The sequence below is a fragment of the Schistocerca serialis genome, chromosome 3 (genome assembly GCF_023864345.2).
Source record: "Schistocerca serialis cubense isolate TAMUIC-IGC-003099 chromosome 3, iqSchSeri2.2, whole genome shotgun sequence".
NCBI classification, from domain to species: Eukaryota; Metazoa; Arthropoda; class Insecta; order Orthoptera; family Acrididae; genus Schistocerca; species Schistocerca serialis.
The window spans coordinates 923,469,941-923,495,331 of record NC_064640.1 but is presented as its reverse complement, the minus strand read 5'-3'; the positions used below and the strand labels follow the sequence as shown (position 1 = coordinate 923,495,331).

At 46.4% G+C, this 25,391-nt stretch overlaps 1 protein-coding gene across 1 annotated transcript in view; it reads right to left on the bottom strand.

Annotated features, from left to right (window-relative positions):
* The window catches only part of LOC126471322 (WSC domain-containing protein 1-like), a 183,734-nt gene extending 159,012 nt beyond the window's left edge, over positions 1 to 24,722 (bottom strand). Inside the window, exon 1 of the mRNA XM_050099445.1 lies at positions 24,491 to 24,722. Within this exon, the coding sequence (XP_049955402.1) occupies positions 24,491 to 24,722 (232 nt within the window). The remainder of the gene's footprint in view (positions 1 to 24,490) is intronic.
* Between the last annotated feature and the right edge of the window lie 669 nt (positions 24,723 to 25,391).

Here is a 25,391-nt window from a genome sequence, read left to right as displayed (position 1 = left end):
CTACCTAAAATTGAGATCACGACCGTATCTGCGCACGATATACACTCCTGGAAATGGAAAAAAGAACACATTACACCGGTGTGTCAGACCCACCATACTTGCTCCGGACACTGCGAGAGGGCTGTACAAGCAATGATCACACGCACGGCACAGTGGACACACCAGGAACCGCGGTGATGGCCGTCGAATGGCGCTAGCTGCGCAGCATTTGTGCACCGCCGCCGTCAGTGTCAGCCAGTTTGCCGTGGCATACGGAGCTCCATCGCAGTCTTTAACACTGGTAGCATGCCGCGACAGCGTGGACGTGAACCGTATGTGCAGTTGACGGACTTTGAGCGAGGGCGTATAGTGGGCATGCGGGAGGCCGGGTGGACGTACCGCCGAATTGCTCAACACGTGGGGCGTGAGGTCTCCACAGTACATCGATGTTGTCGCCAGTGGTCGGCGGAAGGTGCACGTGCCCGTCGACCTGGGACCGGACCGCAGCGACGCACGGATGCACGCCAAGACTGTAGGATCCTACGCAGTGCCGTAGGGGACCGCACCGCCACTTCCCAGCAAATTAGGGACACTGTTGCTCCTGGGGTATCGGCGAGGACCATTCGCAACCGTCTCCGTGAAGCTGGGCTACGGTCCCGCACACCGTTAGGCCGTCTTCCGCTCACGCCCCAACATCGTGCAGCCCGCCTCCAGAGGTGTCGCGACAGGCGTGAATGGAGGGACGAATGGAGACGTGTCGTCTTCAGCGATGAGAGTCGCTTCTGCCTTGGTGCCAATGATGGTCGTATGCGTGTTTGGCGCCGTGCAGGTGAGCGCCACAATCAGGACTGCATACGACCGAGGCACACAGGGCCAACACCCGGCATCATGGTGTGGGGAGCGATCTCCTACACTGGCCGTACACCACTGGTGATCGTCGAGGGGACACTGAATAGTGCACGGTACATCCAAACCGTCATCGAACCCATCGTTCTAGCATTCCTAGACCGGCAAGGGAACTTGCTGTTCCAACAGGACAATGCACGTCCGCATGTATCCCGTGCCACCCAACGTGCTCTAGAAGGTGTAAGTCAACTACCCTGGCCAGCAAGTTCTCCGGATCTGTCCCCCATTGAGCATGTTTGGGACTGGATGAAGCGTCGTCTCACGCGGTCTGCACGTCCAGCACGAACGCTGGTCCAACTGAGGCGCCAGGTGGAAATGGCATGGCAAGCCGTTCCACAGGACTACATCCAGCATCTCTACGATCGTCTCCATGGGAGAATAGCAGCCTGCATTGCTGCGAAAGGTGGATATACACTGTACTAGTTCCGACATTGTGCATGCTCTGTTACCTGTGTCTATGTGCCTGTGGTTCTGTCAGTGTGATCATGTGATGTATCTGACCCCAGGAATGTGTCAATAAAGTTTCCCCTTCCTGGGACAATGCATTCACGGTGTTCTCATTTCAATTTCCAGGAGTGTACGTGCACATCTCCTCATTTATCTGTTTGATACAGACAATGATTCTAATAACTGATAACTGTAAAGCTATGATGTCTTGAGGTGCACGGGAGGACGACGGTTCAATCCCGCGTCTGGGCATCCTGATTTAGGTTTCCCGTGATTTCCCTAAGTCGCTTCAGGCAAATGCTGGGATGGTTCCTTTCGCAGGGCACGGCCGACTCCCTTCCCCATCCTTCCCTAATCCGATGAGACCGATGACCTCGCTGTTTGGTCTCTTCCCCCAAATCAATCCAATCCAATCCAAATCTTGAGGTGCAGTATGATCAACCCAAATAAAACGTTCAGTTTCATGTGCCCGAGGTCTTGCGAGGTACGTTTGAAAAGAGACCTTAACTGTGACTTGGCGGTACGAGTGTGTCATGGGACTCACGAACGACGGATACGGAACGCTTGCTTTAGCGAGAAGATAAACAGGACACACTGGCTTGCGTTGCATGACAGGCGGGACGCAAATAAGACGTCGTGCCTCACCGCTGCCTACAGGCAGTCTGACGCCTCGGTTGAACTTTTTTCTTACTCGCTGAAAGGCACACAAAGTAACTCGTAAAGTTTTGCCTGTTGTTTTCTTACAAACGGTCGAGTATCTACGGATACGCCGAGACACATGTTCGCATACTTTGCCTTCTCTTCCAGTGAGTCAAGTTTGTGGGTGATGCAGCTACAGAACTTGCTGTGTTCTCCTCGTGAGCTGAAAACTACTAACCTAGCTGTGGGATGGCTGGTGGAGCTTTGTGGCAGCACTGGATATACGCCGAAGCGAAGCAGAACGTGCAGGACGCTTGACTGTTGTTGCTTAAAGAAACGAGGACGACACAGAGTGTTTGGTGCTGTAAGGTATAAGGTTTTCTCTAGTGTCTACGGCCTTAATTTTGGGAGGACTGTGATCTCGTCTATACTGTGGATTCTGATGCTGCTTCCAGTTGTATTTATGTTACGGCACTGAAATGATGGAACGGTTTATCGTACGTCCTGTGCCTGAACTTATCACATCGCCGCTTTACAATTGACTGCAGAATGCAGGAGAAGTTAGAGCACCTCAGTAATTCCATGGTAAACTTTTCTAAGCTTGTGTACCCTGCTGGTGGAATTTTTTAAATACATGCCTCCAATTGATCATGTGTAATGAATTTGTTAGATCGGGTTTGACTGTTTGTAACCGAACTGATTCGTCACACGAATGCAAGCACTCGGATCAAAGGGAAAGAAGTAACTTGGTGGTGTGTCAATTTGTAAATTACGTTTTTTTGGAATCTAGCAAACCGCTGGTGTGTGAGAATTGTCTACCGCAGGCGTCACAGGCGTTTCCTTGTAAAAGTCCTGTTATTTTACGATATATACATATTACGATATTTATCGTTTGATAAAGCCTTAATTAATAGTGTTCTTTTGACTTAAGGTGAGATTAAGATTAAATTAATTGGTACCTCTCATAAAGAAATATTAATATCCACTATAATGTTTTACCTTTTGGATAAGAGAGCGATATTAAGATTAAAAAAAAAACTCCCCATTCTAAGAAGAAAGAGATCTAAAGCCGATAAGATTTTTGTGTTATTGCTTGGTTAGCAGTAGTATCCTATTAATGGGACATGTTTTAGCTTCATCTTGTTGCTTTCAAAAGAACTGAGAAATTGTAAGGTAAAACTGCATCTCCATACCTTAAGAAAAATCTAGCTGGTGCTCTTATTGGGGTTTTGCGATTATATCGTGTGTTAAGAAGGATTTTCACTTGTAAATTTTGTTAAGAGGAACAGTGCAGTGCGATGGCATTCCTTGTGCATAAATGCACAGTATAAGATCCAGTCTGTGTGTTGGAAGTGGGGGGTAGAGGCGCGGGAGCTCACGCATGCACGAACGCACGCAAGTCAGCCCAGATTACTACGCCACACTTCCGTAGAAACATTGATTTTTTTAAAATGCTAAATAACTTAAGAGCACCTAGCTGTTTCCAGCTGATAGCAGTTAGCAGGGTACTCTGGCCCGTTTTCATGCAGATTGGCAAGTTTCCAGTTCGGTACTGTATATATTTTTCTGTTTTTGTATGGCCACTCGAAGTGGGCTTGATGAAGCTTGTCTGAGAAAGGGAAGCAACTCCATGAATAACAAATTAGAGGTTTGGAAGGATAGGATGCAAATGGACTATTACTCAAATAATTCAACAGCTAACCTCTGTTATGGCTTAATCGTTTGTGAACATGCTGTCGGATCATCGGAAGGCAAGTTCGACTGTCATTGCCATGTGTTGTGATATTGTGGGGTTTTAGGCTCAGTGGGACTAGTTCACCAAAACGGCTCCCTGCTATATTCAGCTTGGGCGTATGTGAGAGCAGGTGGGACATTACCAGAATAGATTGGGTGATTAAGATGGGGTGGCACTTACTAGTGAAACTCGATCTAAAATCGCAGAGCTAGAGAATCAAATTAACGAAGTTAACCAGTGGTTGGCTGGAACTGATGCCGGAGTTGGGTTGTGAGGTGGGCGGAGGGTGAGGAGAGGGTGAGAGATTATCCTATCCGGCCATACTATTTGCTGAGCTCCCCAACGCCTTGGAGGATCTGTTGCCGAAACACGGAATCTGGATAGCGGGTCTCCCACGGCCGTAATTCGAATATAGGATCGATGTGTTCAGGAGAATCGCACTGAGTGCTATGAAGGTTCATGTGATTAGCGACTAAGAAGACTGACATATTGTTCGCTCGGCTCCGCTGCGAAACAAGATCCAAAACGGACAGTGCGATGACATTTGAATCACATCAGGCTCTCAGGAAGGAGGCCATCGTTACAGTTTCCCTTGAAGCGGCAACAACACCGGCAGTCTGGCAATATTACATCAGGTAACAACAAGGGATATAGAAATGGCACTATGGTATACTTTCGAACGAATTCTGGTTCTGCATATAGCAACGCGATAGAGTCTGGAGTCTGAGAGGAGAGCGAACACTGCAAGTTATCAGTCATCATCAGCATACATCTCATTCACATACCCGGTGATTTCCACAGCAACTGTTACATTTACCGACGTCTTACAGCTAATGAATGTGCCCTATCTTCAAGATCTCCGTGTCTCATGACCTTGAGTTGGGAAGAGGCGGTGGGAGGGGGGGGGGGGGGGGGGGAGAAGGGGGAGCGGCACAGAGAGTTTTCAACTATTGCCGTGGTAAACATGTTCTCTACCACTCGCCAAACATTACGGCTGATGAACTCTGCCGCTAAGCGGCGTGAGTAGACGTAGCCAAATGTTTCATCCAAATGACCAACTGGCCTACCGCCATTTATGCTGCCAGAGGTGGCAGTTCTGTGTACAAAATTTATTTTGCACGCTTTGTACTCCGAAATAAGCTCTTCATATTCAATAATCCATTACTTCGACTATACTATACATACAAGTTAATTAATATGAGTATTTTGAAACTTTCTACGCTTTCTAGCGCTGGCCAGTAGTATGCATAACGGAACACCGGAGGCTGTTCAAAAATGGTTCAAATGGCTCTGAGCACTATGGGACTCAACTGCTGAGGTCATTAGTCCCCTAGAACTTAGAACTAGTTAAACCTAACTAACCTAAGGACGTCACACACATCCATGCCCGAGGCAGGATTCGAACCTGCGACCGTAGCGGTCTCGCGGTTCCAGACTGCAGCGCCAGAACCGCGCGGCCACTTCGGCCGGCCCGGAGGCTGTTTCCACCTCCACATTTACTGAGTTGTGGTTGCAGGCAGGTCCACATTTCTGGTGTCCATATCTTCGTAAGCTCCGTGTGCGTATATCTAGTTTATTAATCGATGGCGCATAAGTGCTGGATTATATCGTAAACTTTCTATAAGTCACGAAACACATCTGCTGCCTCCTGAATGTGAAGAACGAACAGAGCAAGCTATGTATCAAATGATGCATTTGTGTGGAAACCATGTTGATCCTACAGACAGAATAAACATTTGCGATTATAAAATAGGTTTTATAATTCTGCAATAGACTAACGTTCAGAAAACAAAGTTAACACAATTCCAGCCCTCGGTCACAAAATTTAAGTCTTTTGACCAGGTTTCGACATTTCTATGAGTGTCTTCATCAGAAATTAAATATTTAGATTGGCCTGTAACAAAAGTACAAAATAATAGGAAGAATTTTTATATAGGAGTGTAAGTACTGACTAACAGTACAAGATAGAAACAGTACTTACATGTCACGTATAAGATAAATATCAAGCGATAAGGCATTAGTCACAAAAATTTAAAAAGGAATACATGGAAGGTGAGCCACTATGGGATGCTCATGCATATAGAGGCACAGGTAGCAACAGACTGAGGCGCCCCATAACTGCGGGAAGGTGAACATTACACCAGGAGTGCCATCTAGTAGCCGTAAATATAAATAGGGTACTTAACATGTAAAATATAGACAGATGAATGTTAAGATGAACATTCTTTAGTACATGAACTAACAGGCAAAGTTTAATTTGACAGCAGCATACATGGTAACTTTTTGTTTCTGTAAAAGCTTACAAGTACAGTTTGAAGACTGAAGACTGAAAACTGATTAACAGTTCAAAAAGAAACAGTACTTACATGTCACGTATAAAATAAATATCAAGCGATAAAGCTTTAGTCACAATTTTTTAAGTAGAATGCGTGGCAAGCAAGCTCCTACGGGCTCCTAGCATATGTCGAGCCACAGGTAGCATCTGACTGAAAGTGAAAACAGTAATTTTGCTGAAGTAGGTGAGATGACTGGTATGTTATGTGAGTCTCCATCCATAAATCAATCCTCATCACACTCTCACAAGATTATTCTAAAATCACCGTCGGACAGTGTTGCCTTATCTTTATCTACCGAATCCCACGACTTCCTGGACCCAGGAATATTCGATTTTCTACAATCTGCTACTAGTGTTAGTACACATCAGGGCAGCTGTCTTCCACAACGCAACCATCTTCTTCGACGGATTCTTCTTTAGTACTTGTCCATGCCCATAACTTTTTCGAACCTAATGTCACCTTCTACAACCCTTGTCCCCCTACAACCGCTCTCAATGTGTGCCTATATCAAGGCACAAGACGCTCTCGGGTGGAATTGCAGCCTCTAGACACAGCCTGTGTAGTGCAAGTAAGAAGTTTTAACAAACAGCATAAGCATCCACCATTGGCGAAATAACATGGGTGTACCACACACGAAGGGGCACAGTGCTCTGTCTGATGTCACTCACGGCTGATCTGTAGAAACGTTTGTACTCTAGACGTCGGAGAAGTCTGCATCGATCCTTCCCAACTGCTAGCAATTCGCGGAAGGAAACAAACGACACAAAGACGCTGAGCAAGCAGAGATTCCCTGTCAAAGGCTGCGTTCACAGTGCCACCGACAGTTGTCATCAGACGCGGTCGCCAAAGGTCGCCCGATAACATGGGCCGACATACTGTACACAGATCCTTCGTCAGTATTGGCGAGATGGAGGAGGTTAGGTTAGGTCAGGTTCGTTTAGATTAGAATCAATTCTGTCAAGGAGGTTAGGATCTATTTCAGCCTACGTCTGTGGGACAGACACCACGACGCCCCAGTGCTACGAGACGAGTGCTTTTGCTACTAAAACGGTTCTGAATGCACGTGAATGGGCTATATCTGTCTCTGAAAGTACGCAGTGAGTATTGTATACTCTGTCCTCAGTTATTGGAACTACCCCAAAAGTCTTACGGTTATCTAAGTAAAAGAGAGAAACTTTTTATTACAGCGTCGAAATGAATCGGGCTGACGTTTAAAAGCAATATTACAGATACACCTACAACTATAACTTATTTCAGCGAAACATACATATGTCACTTAACTTCCTACGATTAATTCACTAAACGTGTGATCGAAAAATATAAATTTTAGAATCAGCTACTCTGAACACATATAGCTCTGAAAAGTGAAAACACATACACCACGTTTGCAAACCACCTCAAATAACAGACTCACCCAAACTGCTTGCATATAAACACCAGTAGACAATGCTAATATTTCCCACGCAAGTAATGACCACCTATTGCAACACAAAGGAGATCAGCTACAGTAACTTTAAGGATAACATACGCCACCTTACTCACATGTACTAATTGTTTTTTGAGGTTATGATATACGTCTTAATAATCTGCTAAAGTTTCTGCTTAGATGTGGTTTCTAATAAAATTGCGATTTCTGTCCATAGCACCTGCGACCGTAGCAGTCGTGCGGTTCCAGACTGAAGCGCCTAGAACCGCTCGGTCACCACGGCCAGCGCTTTCCTTGCAGTTAATCTGTTAACAGTTCATATTATGGTATTATTTCTCCTCACCATACCACAAACTCCTTCTTTCTTGGACTAAACTTCTCAGTTTCTCACAGGCCGTATTTCCTTTGTGAGAACGTTTACCCATTTGACCGAAGAAAACAAAGTGATCTGAATTTCACCGACTGTCGTGAGACATCTGTACGTATTGGCGATGAGCATTGCTGCATTGTGACCGTGCATGTAATGGTGTACTGGTTTGAAAAGATCGGCCGTCTTCGAATGATGTCTTTCCCCGGCGGAATTTACCAATGGCAATGCCACTGTGTCCGAAGCCCTACAGATATACGCTGGATACTCCTGAAAAAGTGAGCAATGAAAGAAATAAGAAGAGGTGGAAGGTGATACACAAGACCCAGGAACATTGAAATGTATTATACAACTGTTAATTTACAAACTCGGCCTAGTGACCCCGAGACTTATGGGGAAATTGGCTTAATGCCTGTTTTTCCAGAAAATAAAAAAATAATGCATTTTTTATTTCTGTGCGTGTGTTTCTGCTTTTCTTGCTCAAAAATGGTTGAAATGGCTCTGTGCACTGAAGTCGTTAGTCCCCTAGAACTTAGAACTGCTTAAACCTAACTAACCTAAGGACATCACACACATCCATGCCCAAGGCAGGAGTCGAACCTACGACCATAGCAGTCATGCGGTTCTGTACTGAAGCGCCTAGAACAGCTTGGCCACCGCGGCCGGCGCTTTTCTTGCAGGTAATCTATTAACAGTTCTGTAAATCTGAATGTTGTTTGTGTACCTGATGCACTTTCGAACATAGCAGACGTTTAAAAGGCAGATAGAGCCCGATAGTATGGTGAGAGCATTCCGTACTACGCATATCACAAAGATCAGACCGGATTTCTCACGTGACTTCGGTGCTGTTCTTCACAGTTTGCTATACTACCAGATCTTCGATATTGTACGTAGTTGACCTGTTTCTATACGTTTATTTATTAGTAACAGCAATTATGAATAACTGTTGCTGCAATGGTTGCCAATCGAAGTCCGACAAATGAGGAAAAATTAGTTTACACAGATATGAATCACCATGATCTACTAGAAGGTGTTATTTCTAGACACAGTATGACGAAAATTCAGAAAATATTATTTATGCTGCTGCATGTCCATATGCAGTGTGGTTACAATTAAGCTTTGGTTACTTAAGAGGTCTCCATTAAAAACTAGTGGTCTTATAACAATGAAACTTTGTGGAAACATCCAAAAGCACACGAAGAAGAGAAATAACGAATAAACCATTGAAAGAAACACATTTTAATTTCCACATGAATGAATAACATTTGTTAACTCCGTACGATTTTTATTTTCCAGGCTACAAACGTTGCTAAGTGTGAGGACAATCTGCATCAACGACAGCATTTAACCCAAATAGAGTTACCATTTCATGGATGTTCGCACAACTTTTCGAAAAATGGACCATGGAACGTACAGCTGTTGTGACGCAACTCTTGAACTGCTTGAATATTGCACATTTCGTCGAGCATTTTTAGCCACGGCAACAGTAACTTCATCAACAGTTTGTTCCACAACTGGCCGTCGGTCTCTTCCAGGAGCAATTCCCAAATCGTCACTTAATTCAAACTTTTGAACCATGTTCTTCAACCCCAGTGCTGATAGAGGATCTCTCCATATATCTTTAATGCATTGATACTCTCTAATAGCAACAGTATTGCTACAGTTTTGATAAGACAGCTTTACGAATAAAGCCCTGTTCACATTGTTCATGCCATGTGTACTTTAAGGCACAGTGATACTTGTGTTTCAACCTTAGATCACCGGACCAGTACAGTCTCCTAACGAAAAGATATGATACTAACCTTGCAAACAACGTAAATCCTGCAGCGCATTAGCTGATAATCATTACTGTAGAGTTGGTACGCATACGGTTAATACGAAGGCGTGTTGAAAAGTAATTCATCCGACGTTTTTACGTGAAAACTCTTAAAGCTTTTCAAATCAAACAAATATTATTAATATTCTATATCTTTATTCTTCATACCTATATATTTGCTGCCCTCTGGCTCTGGGAGGGCCGTATTATAGTGTGTAACATGGTGGTGCGAAACGTAACAATGTAGGTGCGTGAGAAATAGCGGGGCTGTAATCGAGTTTCGAATTCGAAGTATTCGTCCATACATGGAGCATCTTTTCCCTCAGCATGAAAATGCTGGACCATGCACAAGCGCTGTGACATCTGCAACAATCAGTCCGACGCCTTGGGTTCATTTCCATCAATCATCCGACTTGGCCTCATCCGATTTTCAGCTGTTCCAAAACTTAAGGAACACGTTCCAGGATTTCACTTTGATGGTGATGAAGCGGTGCAACTTGAGATGAGATTGAGGCTCCGTCAACTACGCTAAACACTCTTCAATGACGGTATCAACAGACTAATCTCTCGCTGGGAGAAATGTGTTTTTCGCCAGGACGACTGAAGATGTAGAATGTTAATAACGCCTGTTAGATTTAAAAAACTTTTTAAAAATGTCGCAATCAGTTTAGAGACTTCAGAACCGTGTACGCGGGAAAAAGAAAGTATCACACTTGAGTGTGAAAGCACCACGGAAATTTGCTCGGAATTATCTGTTATTCATCAAAATGAGCAGTCCGTTAAACATAAAGTACATCACACTGAACTTGAATTATAGTCTCCAAGCAGCGCTCTAGTGTGCATTAGAGAGCACTGGTGTAGAGGTGATGAATTGCAGCATAAAGTGCTGTCACCTTATAAATGGTGAAGTTGCTGCAGTAGGTCTATCTTAAAGGATGAGGGATCATGTATCTATATCAGCGATGCTAAACATTTTGGAGGAAGAGGTGAGCTGAACACTATTTGAGTTTATAAACAATTTCAATTGTCAGCCATTCTAGTAACAAAGCTAGTTGTCTGCAAGCAGTCAGTTATTATTAGTGTTTACCACTCACCTAGTGGTGATGTGGATACTTTCTTCAACAAATTAAGTGAAACCATGGAAAGAGTATCAGTCCCAAAAACTAACAGAATAATACGCGAAGACATGAATGTTAACGCAGGTGTTGAGAGCGACATTTGTAATAACTGCGAAAACATTTGGAGCACCTCTGGCGTGGCACGAATAGTAAACATTGGTACGAGGGTTTCAAAAAGACGAGTTTCAACAGACCATGTGCGTACGGATACAGACAGAAAATATTGTAAAGTAATTATAAGTGATCTTGTAATTTCGGATCATTACTGTCAGATAAAAAAACAGGTTCAGTGAAAGCTGCAAAACATACATAAGATACGTGCTTTTTCGAGGTCATTGGCAAATCAAACTTGGGAAGAACTGTGTATCGAAAGCAGTGTAGATGCTAATTACTCTAAACTTCGTACAGCCTTTCAATTAATGTTTCATTTGACAATTCTTAATGTAGCCATTTATATTGCAGCAGCAAAGGAAAATAGATGGATGACTGCGAGTATTAGAAATTCCTCACAGGTACTTAAGTTTCTCAGTTTTCTGGAAAAGTGCTGCAGTGATCCACAGTTGCTTGGGTACTGCCACAAGCATAAAGAGTATACAGGGGGTACGGCTTGTAGCAAGGAACTGTTCGACGTAAAAATAATATATAACACAAAGAAAGCAAAGTTGGTTGGGATGTTGTAAAACGAGAAACTGGAAGAGACAGAAATGTAATAATATATAAATCAAAGAATGGATTGAATAATAGAGTTACCTCGGCAGTTAGCAAATTTTGTAAATGATTATTTCTCTGGAGTTACGTGGAAGCTGCAACAAATTCTTCATAAGACACGTGTAGTATCCACAGTGACTCACACTGCAAGCACAATGACATTGTTTCCCACAACAGACCTTCAGGTTAGGAAGACACTACTACAATTAAAAAATTAGATGTCAGCAGGCATAGATGAGATTCCTGTCTCTGTTCTGAAGGCGTGCATATATAGCATACAAGCCCCATTAACAAACACAATAATTTACTCCTTTAGTTTAGTTGTTTTTCAGAGTATGTACAACATGCATGAGTGGTCCCCTTACAGAAAGGTAACGCGAGAAACATTGAAAATTGCAGGCCCGGTTCGCTTTTGACTTCATTCTCAAAAACAGTAGAAGATATCATGAAAGAGATGGTGATAACTTACTTGAGTAAATAGGACCTCTTTAACGAAGCACAGTTGGTGCTGTGTAGATCTCGTACAACCAACAACGGTCATTAGGAGTCGAACTGCGGTCTGCAGCGGAAAGACTTACAGGGAAATGCAAACAAACTCAATAATTGTTCAATGTGCAAGTGTAGATGTCTTAAGTGTTGAACCTTTTCTTTAAAAAGTAAAGCATGTTTAGAAAAGGAGATTTCTCTCTGATAAAAGTCTACAATGCCGTTGAAACTGGCTTGTCTCAGAAGTCCATCCCCAACAACTCAGAGGCTAGTGGAGCACAGAGTTCAACTATTTTGCGTGATCCAATGTTATACATCTTCAATGTGTTTAGGAAAACCTCACTTAGCCCGCCAAAAGCTGAAGGCTGCTGATTGCCTAATGCTTTTGCCGATACCGGTTTCAGTCACACGATCATCTTAAGGTGACCTACGCATACACTGAAAACATCAGTTTGAATATAAACAAAAAGATTTTACCAAATATATTGTCTTTGTCATAAATTCTTACTAAGTTTTATTTTTTCCGCGAAACTTACGAGACGAGATTCTTGAAGCCGAAAATACAAAAATCTCACTCTAATATTGTAAAACTTTGTCATTTCACGCGCAGAAGCCGGCCGGGGTGGCCGAGCGGTTCTAGGCGCTACAGTCTGGAACCACGCGGCAGCTACGGTCGCAGGTTCGAATCCTGCCCCGGGCATGGATGTGTGTGATGTCCTTAGGTTAGTTATGTTTAAGTAGTTCTAAGTTCTAGGGGACTGATGACCTCAGAAGTTAAGTCCCATAGTGCTCAGAACCATTCGAACCATTTCACTCGCAGAAACTGTCTTAACGTATCAGACTATGGCAGTATGTTGTTTGGTACATACGAATTATTTCCTATAAACGTCTTATTTTCTATTGCAACATCAAAGAAGAATTGGAAATCGTGTTTACCATTGTAACAGCAACGTGAAAGAGTGACAAACTGCCTGTTCGCTTCTGTTTCGGTTTCTTCGGCTGACACTTGTCTGATGATTTTTCTGATGTATCGCCAGCACTAGTGGCTGGCATTGTCAGAGCTTCATCCTCCACTTCTAGTGCTGGACTGGTACCGAGCTCACGGCCGCAGGCTATATGCAATTGCCGCGCCAACGTCCAAGGGCTTCTCTGCCGTCATTTCCGGTGCTGTTCTCCACTTGCTACCTGCAAAGGTCGTTCTCTGCAGCACGGGAATACAGGATCGGTTGACCTTGAGGCTTTCTTCTTTCTTTAAGCTATTCTCTATAGCTCCTCTGAACAAGCGGGTGTTATAGCTCTTCTCTAGACTCAGAACGTCCGTGTCGGCGAATTTTACTATGTAGTCGCCCTCACACAGCGTGTGCTCTGCCACGGCCCATTTCTCCACCTGCCCCAACCTCCAATGTTGCTTATGTTCTGTTATCCTGGTGTTGGTTGAGCGTCCAATCATTCGGGACCGATGCCCGTTGCAGTCTTGCCCCTTTAATCTCACGAACCAACCAACCAATCATTCCAACATAAACGTTTCCGCATGTGCGCGGCATGCGTATATTCCTGGCATTGCAAGTGGATCTCTTTTCTCCTTTCCCGATATGAGACACTTTTTTATTTTCTTTTTCGGTTTGTAAATAGTTTTTATGCCGTGTTTGTGCAACATACGGCGGAGTCTGTACGTTACTCTGGAAATGTATCGCAGAAAGGCTGTACCCGACACTTCTTTTTCCGATGTCTCACTTCGCCAAGTGTTTGACTGTTATGTTTCTAATATAACTTGTGGAGAACCCATTGCTTCTCAGAACACTTTCCAGATGTTGCATTTCGCGTCTGAGGTGCTGCGGTTCACATATTAGTCTTGCTCGCGTTGCGAGCGTATTAGTCATGCCTCATTTTTGGCTTGGCTGGTAATTTTACAGTTTATTTAGGCATTGGTCTGTGTGCGTCGGTTTTCGATCCCTTGTGACCATGGAATGTAGAAATGGTAGTTGTGTGTCCTTTTCTACTTCCATGGTAAATTTTGTGTTAGCATGGAAGCTGTTCAAGTGCCTTAGGAAGTCACCGACCTGTTCCTTACCATGACTCCAAGCAAGGAAGGTATCATCGGTGTATCTATGCCACACTTTGGGTTTACAAGGTGCCGAGTCCAGTGCCTGTGCTACTCTACAGTTACGGTATCGCAGTCACTATCGCCGTAGGACAGTTACAAGTGGTTACTGTCAATTAACATTTGACGGTAGTATTGCTGAACCAATATACAGGGTGGTTATAGCTAAAATGCGGCTACTCACGCAGGACCAGTATGGGGTGTAATCATCGTATGGCAGCGAAACGTGGTAGATATGCTAATGTGTTAATGGAGCACCGATTTATGCTGGAAACAATTAGTCACAATTTCGGCCACCAGGTGCACATCCGGTGCTGTGAATGCAAGAAAGACGATTAGAAATTTTTTCATGTGTAGTGGATTAGGAACGGGTAAAGGTGAACCAAGTTATCACTGGAGATGTCTACGGGATGGAGCATCCGTAAAACGACGTGATCAACAGTCGTTCATGTTGTAACGGCGACCGGAACAGTCGCGGGGTTGAAGTGACGGAAAACGCGGTGGGACCCGCGGAGCGGGCCGCGAACAACAACACAACAGGAGAGGACGGACACGACCAACGAAGGACCTTACGATAACAGCAAGAACGAAACAACAGAGTCAAGAAAGCCTAACTAGAGAACCACGTCCACTCGTGAACAAAACACAAAAGTAAATACGCTGCCTAAAGCGAGGCGATATGTCCTGAGACGTATGCAAGGTTAGACTCGCAGGCTGAGCTTTTTTTTTTTCCTTTATTGAGTTTCGATTCCCCCCGAAGAGGGCGAGCTGGCAGCAGCTTAGTATGCCGCTCTTCAGCCTACAGAATTTGTTTTAAAAAGATGAAGATAATAAACAATAAACACTTGAACACTGCACTAAAATGTTGGCAAATATGACTTACCACAGCCGAGGGCAGGTGGGGGGAACCTGGACAGATGATGCGAAAATAAAAAAGGGGGGAAGGAGAGGAAAAACGAAGGATGGGAAGGGGGAAAATGAGCCGATGGAGGACGAGGACCCATCAGAGGGGGGGGGGGTGCTGGGCAGACGCGACAGGGAGTGGGGAAAGGCGGAGGACGAGAATGCAGTAGGACTCGGGGAGGGGGGGGGAGAAGGGAGGTAGGGAGAGGGTACGCGGGGAGAAAACAGGATGGAAGGGGAGGTGGGAAGAGGGAGCCCACGGAAAGCAAAGGGGAAAGGAGGGGGGGTGAGGATCAGAGTTGATAGGAGGGATAAATAGAGGGAAAGAGGGCATCATCTGGGAGGGTGAGTTGATGGAAGCCACCCTGGGAAAGGAGATGAAGGGTGTAGAGATGGAGGGTAGGGGGGACACAACACTGACGGCATGGCAGGGGGCGGGGATGGGAGAGGAGAAGAGCAACCAGGGGGTGAGGGGGATCAAGGCGGCAGGAGGTGTAGAGTATGCAGAGGTGTTCAAGGAATAGGAAGAGGCTGAGCTTTTTCTTTCCTTTATTGTGATTTTAACACCTTATACAAAAGGTCGGCTGGCAATGGCAATATTACGCCACTCTTCAGCCACAGTCAGTACAAAGAGAAACAATGAAGACACAGGCAAACATAACAGAATGGTGGACAAAAAAACAGTAGACACATTAATTAAAAAAACACGGGGCCATTCACAGGTGGAGTAAAAGATAAAAAGCGGTCAGCACTGTACATGAACACTGACAACTGAGAGAACACACGTGAACGATGGAGCATGGTTCAGTGAAAACACTGAAGCACTAACACAACGGCACACACACACAACCGATGGCGATGATCTCCATCACGTAACGTGTGCGAGTCTGGGGACCTACCAAAGGGGAAAGGTGGGGGAGGAGGGAGAGGGGAGAGTGTAAATGCTGTGGCAGAAGAGATGGGGGTGAGGAAAGAAGGCATGGGGGGGTTAGGGAAAGCCGGGGGGGGGGGGGGAGAGGAGGAAGAGAAGGGAGATAGGGTGCCCTAAGGAAAAAACACAGGCTATGGAAGAGAAGGATCAAAGTTGGTAGGAGGGGTAGATGGAGGGGCTGAGTGCATCATCAGGGAGGGGGAGTTGGTGGAAGCCACCTTGGGCGAGGGTATGGTGAGTGGAGAGATGGAGAGCAGGTGGGATGTGGGAATACAGGAGCAGCAGTAGACAGGGCTGGGAGAGGATGGGAGAGACAAGCAGGTGAGGGGGATCAAGTTTACAGGAGGTGTAGAGGATCCATATCCATTCGAGGAAAAGGAAGAGGTGTGGGAACGGAATAAGGTCATACAGGATCCGCCTCGGGGAGGGGAGACAGATGTGATAGGTGAGGCAGAGAGCACGGCGTTCTAGGATTTGAAGGGATTTGTAAAAGGTAGGAGGGGCAGAGATCCAGGCAGGGTGGGCATAGCGGAGGATAGGGTGGATGAGGGTTTTATAGGTATGGAGGATGGTGGAAGGGTCCAGACCCCATGTGCGGCCAGAAAGGAGCTTGAGGAGATGGAGTCTGGAGCATGCCTTGGCTTGTATTGTCCGGAGATGGGAGGTCTAGGAGAGACAACGATCAAGGGTGACGCCAAGGTACTTGAGAGTGGGGGTGAGTGGGATAGGATGGCCATAAATGATTATATAGAAATCAAGGAGACGGAAGGAAGGGGTGGTTTTGCCTACAATGATCGCATGGGTCTTAGAACGATTGGCCTTGAACAACCACTGTTTGCACCAAGTGGTGACCTGGTCAAGATGGGATTGGAGAAGGTGTTGGGAGCGCTTCAGGGTGGGAGCGAGGGCGAGGAAGGCGGTGTAATCAGCATACTGGAGAAGGTGGAAGGGGGGTGTAGGCAGCGGCATGTCTGCCATGTACAGAAGGTAGAGAAGAGGGGAGAGGACACAACCTTGGGGCACGCCAGTGGAGGGGTAGAAGGTGTAGGGATCTGTGCTACGGATGGTGACATAGGAAGGATGTTGGGAAAGAAAGGACCCTATCAGATGCACGTAATTGATAGGAAGGACGAAGGTTTGGAGCTTGAAGAGGAGACTGGAATGCCATACACGGTCGTAAGGAAGATGGCCGACCGACGGGAGTTGAGCTGTTCCGAGATGAGATGAGTAAGGTGAAGGAGAAGGTCATCAGTAGAAAAGGATGATCGAAAGCCACACTGGGTAGCGGGAAGCAGGCGGTGCTGTCAGAGATGCTGGTGGATGCATCAGGTAAGGATGGATTCCAGGACCTTGCTGAAGACCGAGATAAGGCTGATGGGATGGTAGGAGGAGACTGCGGATGGCGATTTTTCGTGGTTTGAGGAACATCAGGATATGGGAGGTTTTCCACAGGTCAGGGTAGTAGCTGATGGACAAGACTACATTATAGAGCCTGGCCAGGGTGGAGAGGAGGGAGGTGGGAGCTTCACAGAGGTGGCAGTAGGTAACATGATCGTGACTGGGAGCCGTGTTGCGTTTCGTGCAGAGTGTAAGGATGATATCGAGAGTGGTGATGGAGGCATTGAGTTCATTCTGTGTAATGTTGTCCAAGTACTGGAAGCCAGGAGCGAGTGGAGGGACAGAGGTGTCAGTTCGATCGTGGACATCCGGGAAGAGGGAGTAATCGAACTGGGGATCGTCAGGGTAGGTAAAGATATCAGAAAGATACGAGGCATAGTGATTGGCCTTACTAAGGTTGTCAGCGAAGGGTTAGTCATCATGGAGGATAGGGTAGTAGGGGGGGCATTTAGATCTGGTACGGCAGCGGAAGACAGACCATTACTTGGACGAGTTGATAGGAACTGTAGCATTAAGACAGGTGCATGTCTGTCGCCAGTCCTGGCGTTTCTTAGCCGTGAGCAAGTTTCTGATGTGTCTTTGTAGTTGTCGGTGGCGTCGCAGTGTGTCCAGGTCATGCGTGCAAAGGAAGGCACGGTAGAGACGGCAGGATTCATGGAGGAGGAGGACAGCATGTGGGGGTAAAGTAGGAAGGACGGTGCAGGTGGATGGTGACAGTAGGGACGTGGGCCTCCATGGCCTCAGACAAGGACTGCTGGAAAAAAGAGGCGGAATAGGTAACATCACCAGGGTGGTGGTAGGTGAGGGGGTGACTATTGACCTGGGTACAGAGGGTAGGCATTCAAGTTGACACGGGAATAATTATGGAAGTATTTCGGGGGAGGGTCGATGTGAGGATCAGGATGGGGGTGACGACCATCTGAAACAGTGAGGAGGACATGGAGATGGTCATTACCAATAGGGTCAAGGACGTCCACTGCTATGCGGCCAAGGAGGTTGGGGAAGGAGAGGACCACATCTGGAGTGGTATTGGATTCAGGATGGGTGTAGTGGGGAATGGGAACGAGGTTGCCTTGGTGGGAGGAGAGGAACTGATGTCACTGCCGTAGCTGCGTAGCGGAACGACTATGGATGTTGAGGTCGGCGGCGATCACGTAGGAGTAGAAGGTGTGGTCGATGTGGGAAAGGAAGTCAAAAGGGATAGGGGCGTTAGGACGGACATAGATGGTGGCACAGGTGACGGTAAGGCCAGGGAAGAAGAGACTGATGATCAGGTGTTCATTGGGGTCGGGAAGGAGGGGTTGGAGACAAACAGGGATCAGGCAGTGGTGGCCGATGGCTACCCCACTACGCACTATCGGGAGGGGATTATTGAAGCGGTGAAGGAGGTAGGGCGAGGTGTGTATGGTATGTTGGGGCTGAACAAAGGTTTCGTTGAGGAGGAAGGCATCCACGCGGTGGGTTGTGAGTGTGTGTAGGAGGAAGTTCTTGTTTGCTCGAAGGGAGTGGATGTTATTGAACAAGATACGGTGCTGTTGCGCCATGACAGGAATTTAGACAAGGGTGTCAAGACGGGAGAAGGTGAAGTGGGCATGGTTATGGGAGTAGGTGGCATAGGTGTTCAGGTGGAAGACGGACCAGGTGGCGAGGGATATCTGCTGGAGGGTGTGGGGGCGCTGGAACGGGTGGACGTTCTGGAGGACGATGGTTATAAACCTGATGATGTCCTCGGCACTCAGATATTGGGTGTGCATTGTAGCGCAGGCACCTCTGGCAGCGGAGGTATTGAGGAGGGGAATGGGAGGGGTCGACTTTGTACCGTTGATGGAATAGGAGGGCACCCTCCTTCAGGAGACGGTCGATGGAAGGGGTGTCGGCTGAGCGACAGGCAGGCGCTTAAGTACTCTATTGGGGACGCTGCTATTGGCCGCTGCCACCACGTGTTCCACTGTGGCGCCCTCACTCTAAATGCAGGCCAGGAGGCACGCACCGCTACAGCTTATGGCGCGATGGTGCAGAGACATCTAGTGGTCTTCGACGTCTATGACGTCTGGCGGGGATTCAAATTCCGCGGCGCGCGGAACCAGAGTTCACAGCAGTTCCGATGCAATCTCAATAACGTGTTTCTGTATACTGCCTTTCAGATTAGGTAGAGACCGAATGTATCGCCGGTAAACAAATTTGCTGGCCAGTGTGGCCGAGCGGTTCTAGGGGCTTCAGTCCGGAACCGCGCTACCGTTACGGTCGCAGGTTCAAATCTGGCCTCGTGGACAGATGTGTGTGATGTCCTTAGGCTACTTAGATTTAAGTAATTCTAAGTCTAGGGGACTAATGACCTCAGATGTTAAGTCCCATAGTGCTTAGAGCCATTTAAAAAAATTTTTTTTTGATATCCCCAAAGTCAAAAGTTACATGGATTCGTATATGGTGATCATGCAGCCCACGCATCTGGAAAGCCTCTGGAGATAAGACGTTTGTGGAATGTTACATTAAGAAAATCTTTCACTGGGCGAGCGACGTGTGGTGTTGCCCCATCTTGCATCAAAACATTGGTTTCCAAACAGTTTCGCTCTTCCAAATGGGGAATCACATACTGCACGAGGAGGTCCCGATAACATGCAGACATTATGGTATGCTTGACAAGTTCTCTGGGTGAATTGTCTTCAAACAAGAACAAATCTAGAATAAAGGTGTTTGTGCATCCACACCACACCGTGACACACGGCAAGTGCAGTGGCTGTTTGTGCACAACACACGGCTCAACAGTACCCAAAATTCGACAGTTCTGTGTATTCACTGCACCCTGTAGTGTAAAATGTGACTCGTCACTCCATATAATATTGCTCCGCCAAATGTCATCAAGGTCGACCAGTACCAGGAACCGAAGAGTAGATTCATAACGTTGCTGCGGATGAAGGTGTTTCAGTTACTGCGCCGTCAGGATATTGTACGGATACCAGTATTCTCGACAGCTATTATGTTCACTGACGTTATGGCTTGTCAAATGACAGCGTGGATGTCATACTGTCATGCAGACAGTATACAGTGCCAGATTTGCAACTGGTGGCCAACATTCTTTAAAGTTTTCCGTCGTAAATCTCCATTAACGTATCTACCAAATATCACTGCTATACGATAACGACAACCCACACTGGACCTCCGTGAGAGACTGCACGTTAACTACACTCCTGGAAATGGAAAAAAGAACACATTGACACCGGTGTCTCAGACCCACCATACTTGCTCCGGACACTGCGAGAGGGCTGTACATGCAATGATCACACGCACGGCACAGCGGACACACCAGGAACCGCGGTGTTGGCCGTCGAATGGCGCTAGCTGCGCAGCATTTGTGCACCGCCGCCGTCAGTGTCAGCCAGTTTGCCGTGGCATACGGAGCTCCATCGCAGTCTTTAACACTGGTAGCATGCCGCGACAGCGTGGACGTGAACCGTATGTGCAGTTGACGGACTTTGAGCGAGGGCGTATAGTGGGCATGCGGGAGGCCGGGTGGACGTACCGCCGAATTGCTCAACACGTGGGGCGTGAGGTCTCCACAGTACATCGATGTTGTCGCCAGTGGTCGGCGGAAGGTGCACGTGCCCGTCGACCTGGGACCGGACCGCAGCGATGCACGGATGCACGCCAAGACCGTAGGATCCTACGCAGTGCCGTAGGGGACCGCACCGCCACTTCCCAGCAAATTAGGGACACTGTTGCTCCTGGGGTATCGGCGAGGACCATTCTCAACCGTCTCCATGAAGCTGGGCTACGGTCCCGCACACCGTTAGGCCGTCTTCCGCTCACGCCCCAACATCGTGCAGCCCGCCTCCAGTGGTGTCGCGACAGGCGTGAATGGAGGGACGAATGGAGACGTGTCGTCTTCAGCGATGAGAGTCGCTTCTGCCTTGGTGCCAATGATGGTCGTATGCGTGTTTGGCGCCGTGCAGGTGAGCGCCACAATCAGGACTGCATACGACTGAGGCACACAGGGCCAACACCCGGCATCATGGTGTGGGGAGCGATCTCCTACACTGGCCGTACACCACTGGTGATCGTCGAGGGGACACTGAATAGTGCACGGTACATCCAAACCGTCATCGAACCCATCGTTCTAGCATTCCTAGACCGGCAAGGGAACTTGCTGTTCCAACAGGACAATGCACGTCCGCATGTATCCTGTGCCACCCAACGTGCTCTAGAAGGTGTAAGTCAACTACCCTGGCCAGCAAGATCTCCGGATCTGTCCCCCATTGAGCATGTTTGGGACTGGATGAAGCGTCGTCTCACGCGGTCTGCACGTCCAGCACGAACGCTGGTCCAACTGAGGCGCCAGGTGGAAATGGCATGGCAAGCCGTTCCACAGGACTACATCCAGCATCTCTACGATCGTCTCCATGGGAGAATAACAGCCTGCATTGCTGCGAAAGGTGGATATACACTGTACTAGTGCCGACATTGTGCATGCTCTGTTGCCTGTGTCTATGTGCCTGTGGTTCTGTCAGTGTGATCATGTGATGTATCTGACCCCAGGAATGTGTCAATAAAGTTTCCCCTTCCTGGGACAATGAATTCACGGTGTTCTTATTTCAATTTCCAGGAGTGTATAACCACCCTGTAGTGTTGTTACGATACGGACAATTTCTAAAAGTGACATAACAACATTTTACCTGTTTAAAATTAAAATTTTTATCTATTTTGACTGCAAGAATTTTCTCTGGTAAGCATCGCTGACAAAGGATCTCTTTGTGACTATTTATGACAAGAACAACCTGTTCAATAAAGCTTTCTGTTCTCTTATATACATTCATGGTAAGTATAGATCGCCAGACGACGGTCATGTCCTTGAAACCTCTTTAGACAAATAAAGTAGGGAATACAGCAGCATTTTGCTGAATATAACGAAGTTTATTAAAGAGCTCCTCTAATTTGTATTTAGCTACAGGGTGGTTCACAAAGAATGAATAGATTTCAGTTGTATATTACAGAGAAACTATGAAAGATAGAAACACATGGTTCATGTTATTGTACAGAGGAAGTTTCAGTGTTTTATGTTTGCACAGATACTACACCATACACTCAACAAGAGCACCACGCGTTGCTGGAAAAACATCGAAACAGTAGTCCATTTCATTTCACCCACGAATCAACAGTTCCGTATTTATCGAATCGACAGATTCAACAATTCGATTTCGCAGCTCTTGAAGAGTAGCTGCCATCGGTGGGACGAAAACTCCGTATTTTATGTTCACCCACAGTAACAATGATCGGAAGGTGTGAGGTCTGGTGACCATGGAGGCGAAAAGCAACGAGCAAGGTCTTGTTGTCCAACACACAAAATCATTTGTCTTGTGAAAATAATTACAACAGTCCAGACGACAAGGCACGTTTTTTGAAAGTGGCCGGTGTCCATCATTACATGATCATCTTCAGAGCTAGATATTTTAATGGGCAATGACTGTATGGAGCAGGAACCACTGAATGACGGTAGTGAATTGATTTTTTTTTCTTGTCGTGTAGTAGCCGTGTTGCTACAAACAAACAATGTTGCTATGTCGCTGCTGTGTCAAAACTCTGAACCTTCCTCTATCAAGTGACATGAGCAATGTCTTTCTATCTTTTATAGTTCGTCTATAATAAACAACCGAAGTTTGTTCTTTTTTTTTTTGAGTCACCTGATACTACATATTCTTAGTTATAGCTCCAGATGACTGTTTTATAAGTCATTCCTATATTCGAAACACCAGTACTTACAAGGGAACCTCCCCATCGCACCCCCCTCAGATTTAGTTATAAGTTGGCACAGTGGATAGGCCTTGACAAACTGAACACAGATCAATCGAGAAAACAGGAAGAAGTTTTGTGGAACTATGAAAAAATAAGCAAAAATATACAAACTGAGTAGTCCATGCGCAAGATAGGCAACATCAAGGACAATCTGAGCTAAGGACCGCCGTGGTACCGTGGTTAGCGTGAGCAGCTGCGGAACGAGAGGTCCTTGGTACAAGTCTTCCCTCGAGTGAAAAGTTTACTTTCTTTATTTTTGCAAAGTTGTGATCTGTCCGTTCGTTCATTGACGTCTCTGTTCACTGTAATAAGTTTAATTTCTGTGTTTTGCGACCGCACCGCAAAACCGTGCGATTAGTAGACGAAAGGACGTGCCTCTCCAATGGGAAACGAAAACATTTGATCGCAAGGTCATAGGTCAACCGATTCCTCCACAGGAAAACACGTCTGATATATTCTAAAAAATTGTTCAAATGGCTCTGAGCACTATGGGACTTAACATCTATGGTCATCAGTCCCCTAGAACTTAGAACTACTTAAACCTAACTAACCTAAGGACAGCACACAACACCCAGTCATCACGAGGCAGAGAAAATCCCTGACCCCGCCGGGAATCGAACCCGGGAACCCGGGCGCGGGAAGCGTGATATATTCTATAAGACACTGGTGACGGCATGTGCGTCACGTGACAGGAATATGTTGTCGACCCACCTAACTTGTACACTTGGCGAATGGGTAAAAAGATTCTACTACCTTGCCCGATTTAGATTTTCTTGTGGATGTGATAATCACTCCCAAAAAAGTGATGAAAACATAAGAGTTTGTCACAAAATCTGCAACAAATGAATGCAAAAGTTTCACAGTCGCACAGTTTTCCCTGTGCTCTGTCAAAACGTACGTTTTTAACGTTTTCAAATTTTTCCGTATGTAGACCGTAAAATCCTGCATATGTCCAAGCAAATCTGAACATGTCCTGGAATTTTGGAGAGCGAAGTTGATTATGTGTGAGTGCCTGAACTTTGATATTTGTCTGAAAATAAAAAATTAAACTTGTCACTCGAGGGAAGACTTGAACCGAGGACCTCTCTTTCCGCAGCTGCTCCCGCTAACCACGGGACCACGGCGCTCCTGAGCTCAGACTATCCTTGATGTTGCCTATCTTGCGCATAGATTACTCAGTTTGTATATTTTGCTTATTTTTTCATAGTTCCACACAACTTCTTCCTGTTTTCTCGATTGATCTGTGTTCAGTTTTTCAAGGCCTATCCACTGTGCCAACTTATAACTAAATCTGAGTGGGGTGCGATGGGGAGGTTCCCTTGTTAGGAGCAGGACTAACCCCATTTAGTACGAAATCATGAGACTTCACTGTATTATTTACTCTTTTCAGCTAAGTTACGTGCTTACCTTTGCTAATGATCTGGCGGTCAGTGTAGACGGAGCCAGTGAAGACGCCGGACGCGGTCTCGATGAGGTAGCGGAGCCAGGTGTTGCCGCTGCCGGGAAAGGAGACGAGCGCAGTCATGGGCAGCGAGCGCGGCCTCGCGAAGTGCACCTGGAAGCGCGCGCACTCGGCCGAGAACGGCCACGGCGAGAAGGCGCGCCTGCCGTGGTCCAGCGCTGGCCCTGCCACAAACATCCGTCTCTTCTCTCAGCAGTCCTGCTGTGTTTCCTGCGGCGCTGTTACTAATCGTATTTGTTCACAACTGCGAATTCGGACCATTATGCCATTCTCAACAGCCAGCTGTACGATCATACATTGTTTGAAGCAAAGGAAAGAGACACAACGGCTGCTAGAGGTTAGGTTAGGTTAGGTTGTATGGAGACAAGGTGGACAGAGGTCGAATCCCGAGGACTGGCCAGATGCCCCCCTGCCCCCCCCCCCTCCCACTCACACCACCTGCTGCCGCCTGTCACTGGTCCCTCACAAGGTACTGACCTTTTGTTTATTTTTTATTTTTATTACGAGGGCTGTTCGGAAAGTAAGGTCCGATCGGTCGCGAAATGGAAATCTCAGCGAAAATCAAAAATGTTTTATTTACAAGAGTTAGCTACACTTTCCAAATACAGGGTGGCGCACGAAATGTGCTACCATTTTCTTTTTGAATATGAACTTTATTGTCAATAAAATCTGAAAGGAACATATACTTCAATGAAGAGCCGTCCACGGAGATTTGTTCTAACTCAGCACCTGCTCAATATGTCCACCATTTCGTTTCCTAACTTCCTTCAAACGAACACTGAAGTTAGTGATTACCCTACGGCACATGTCTTCCGTAATTTCACTGCAAGCTTGAAGAATAAGTCT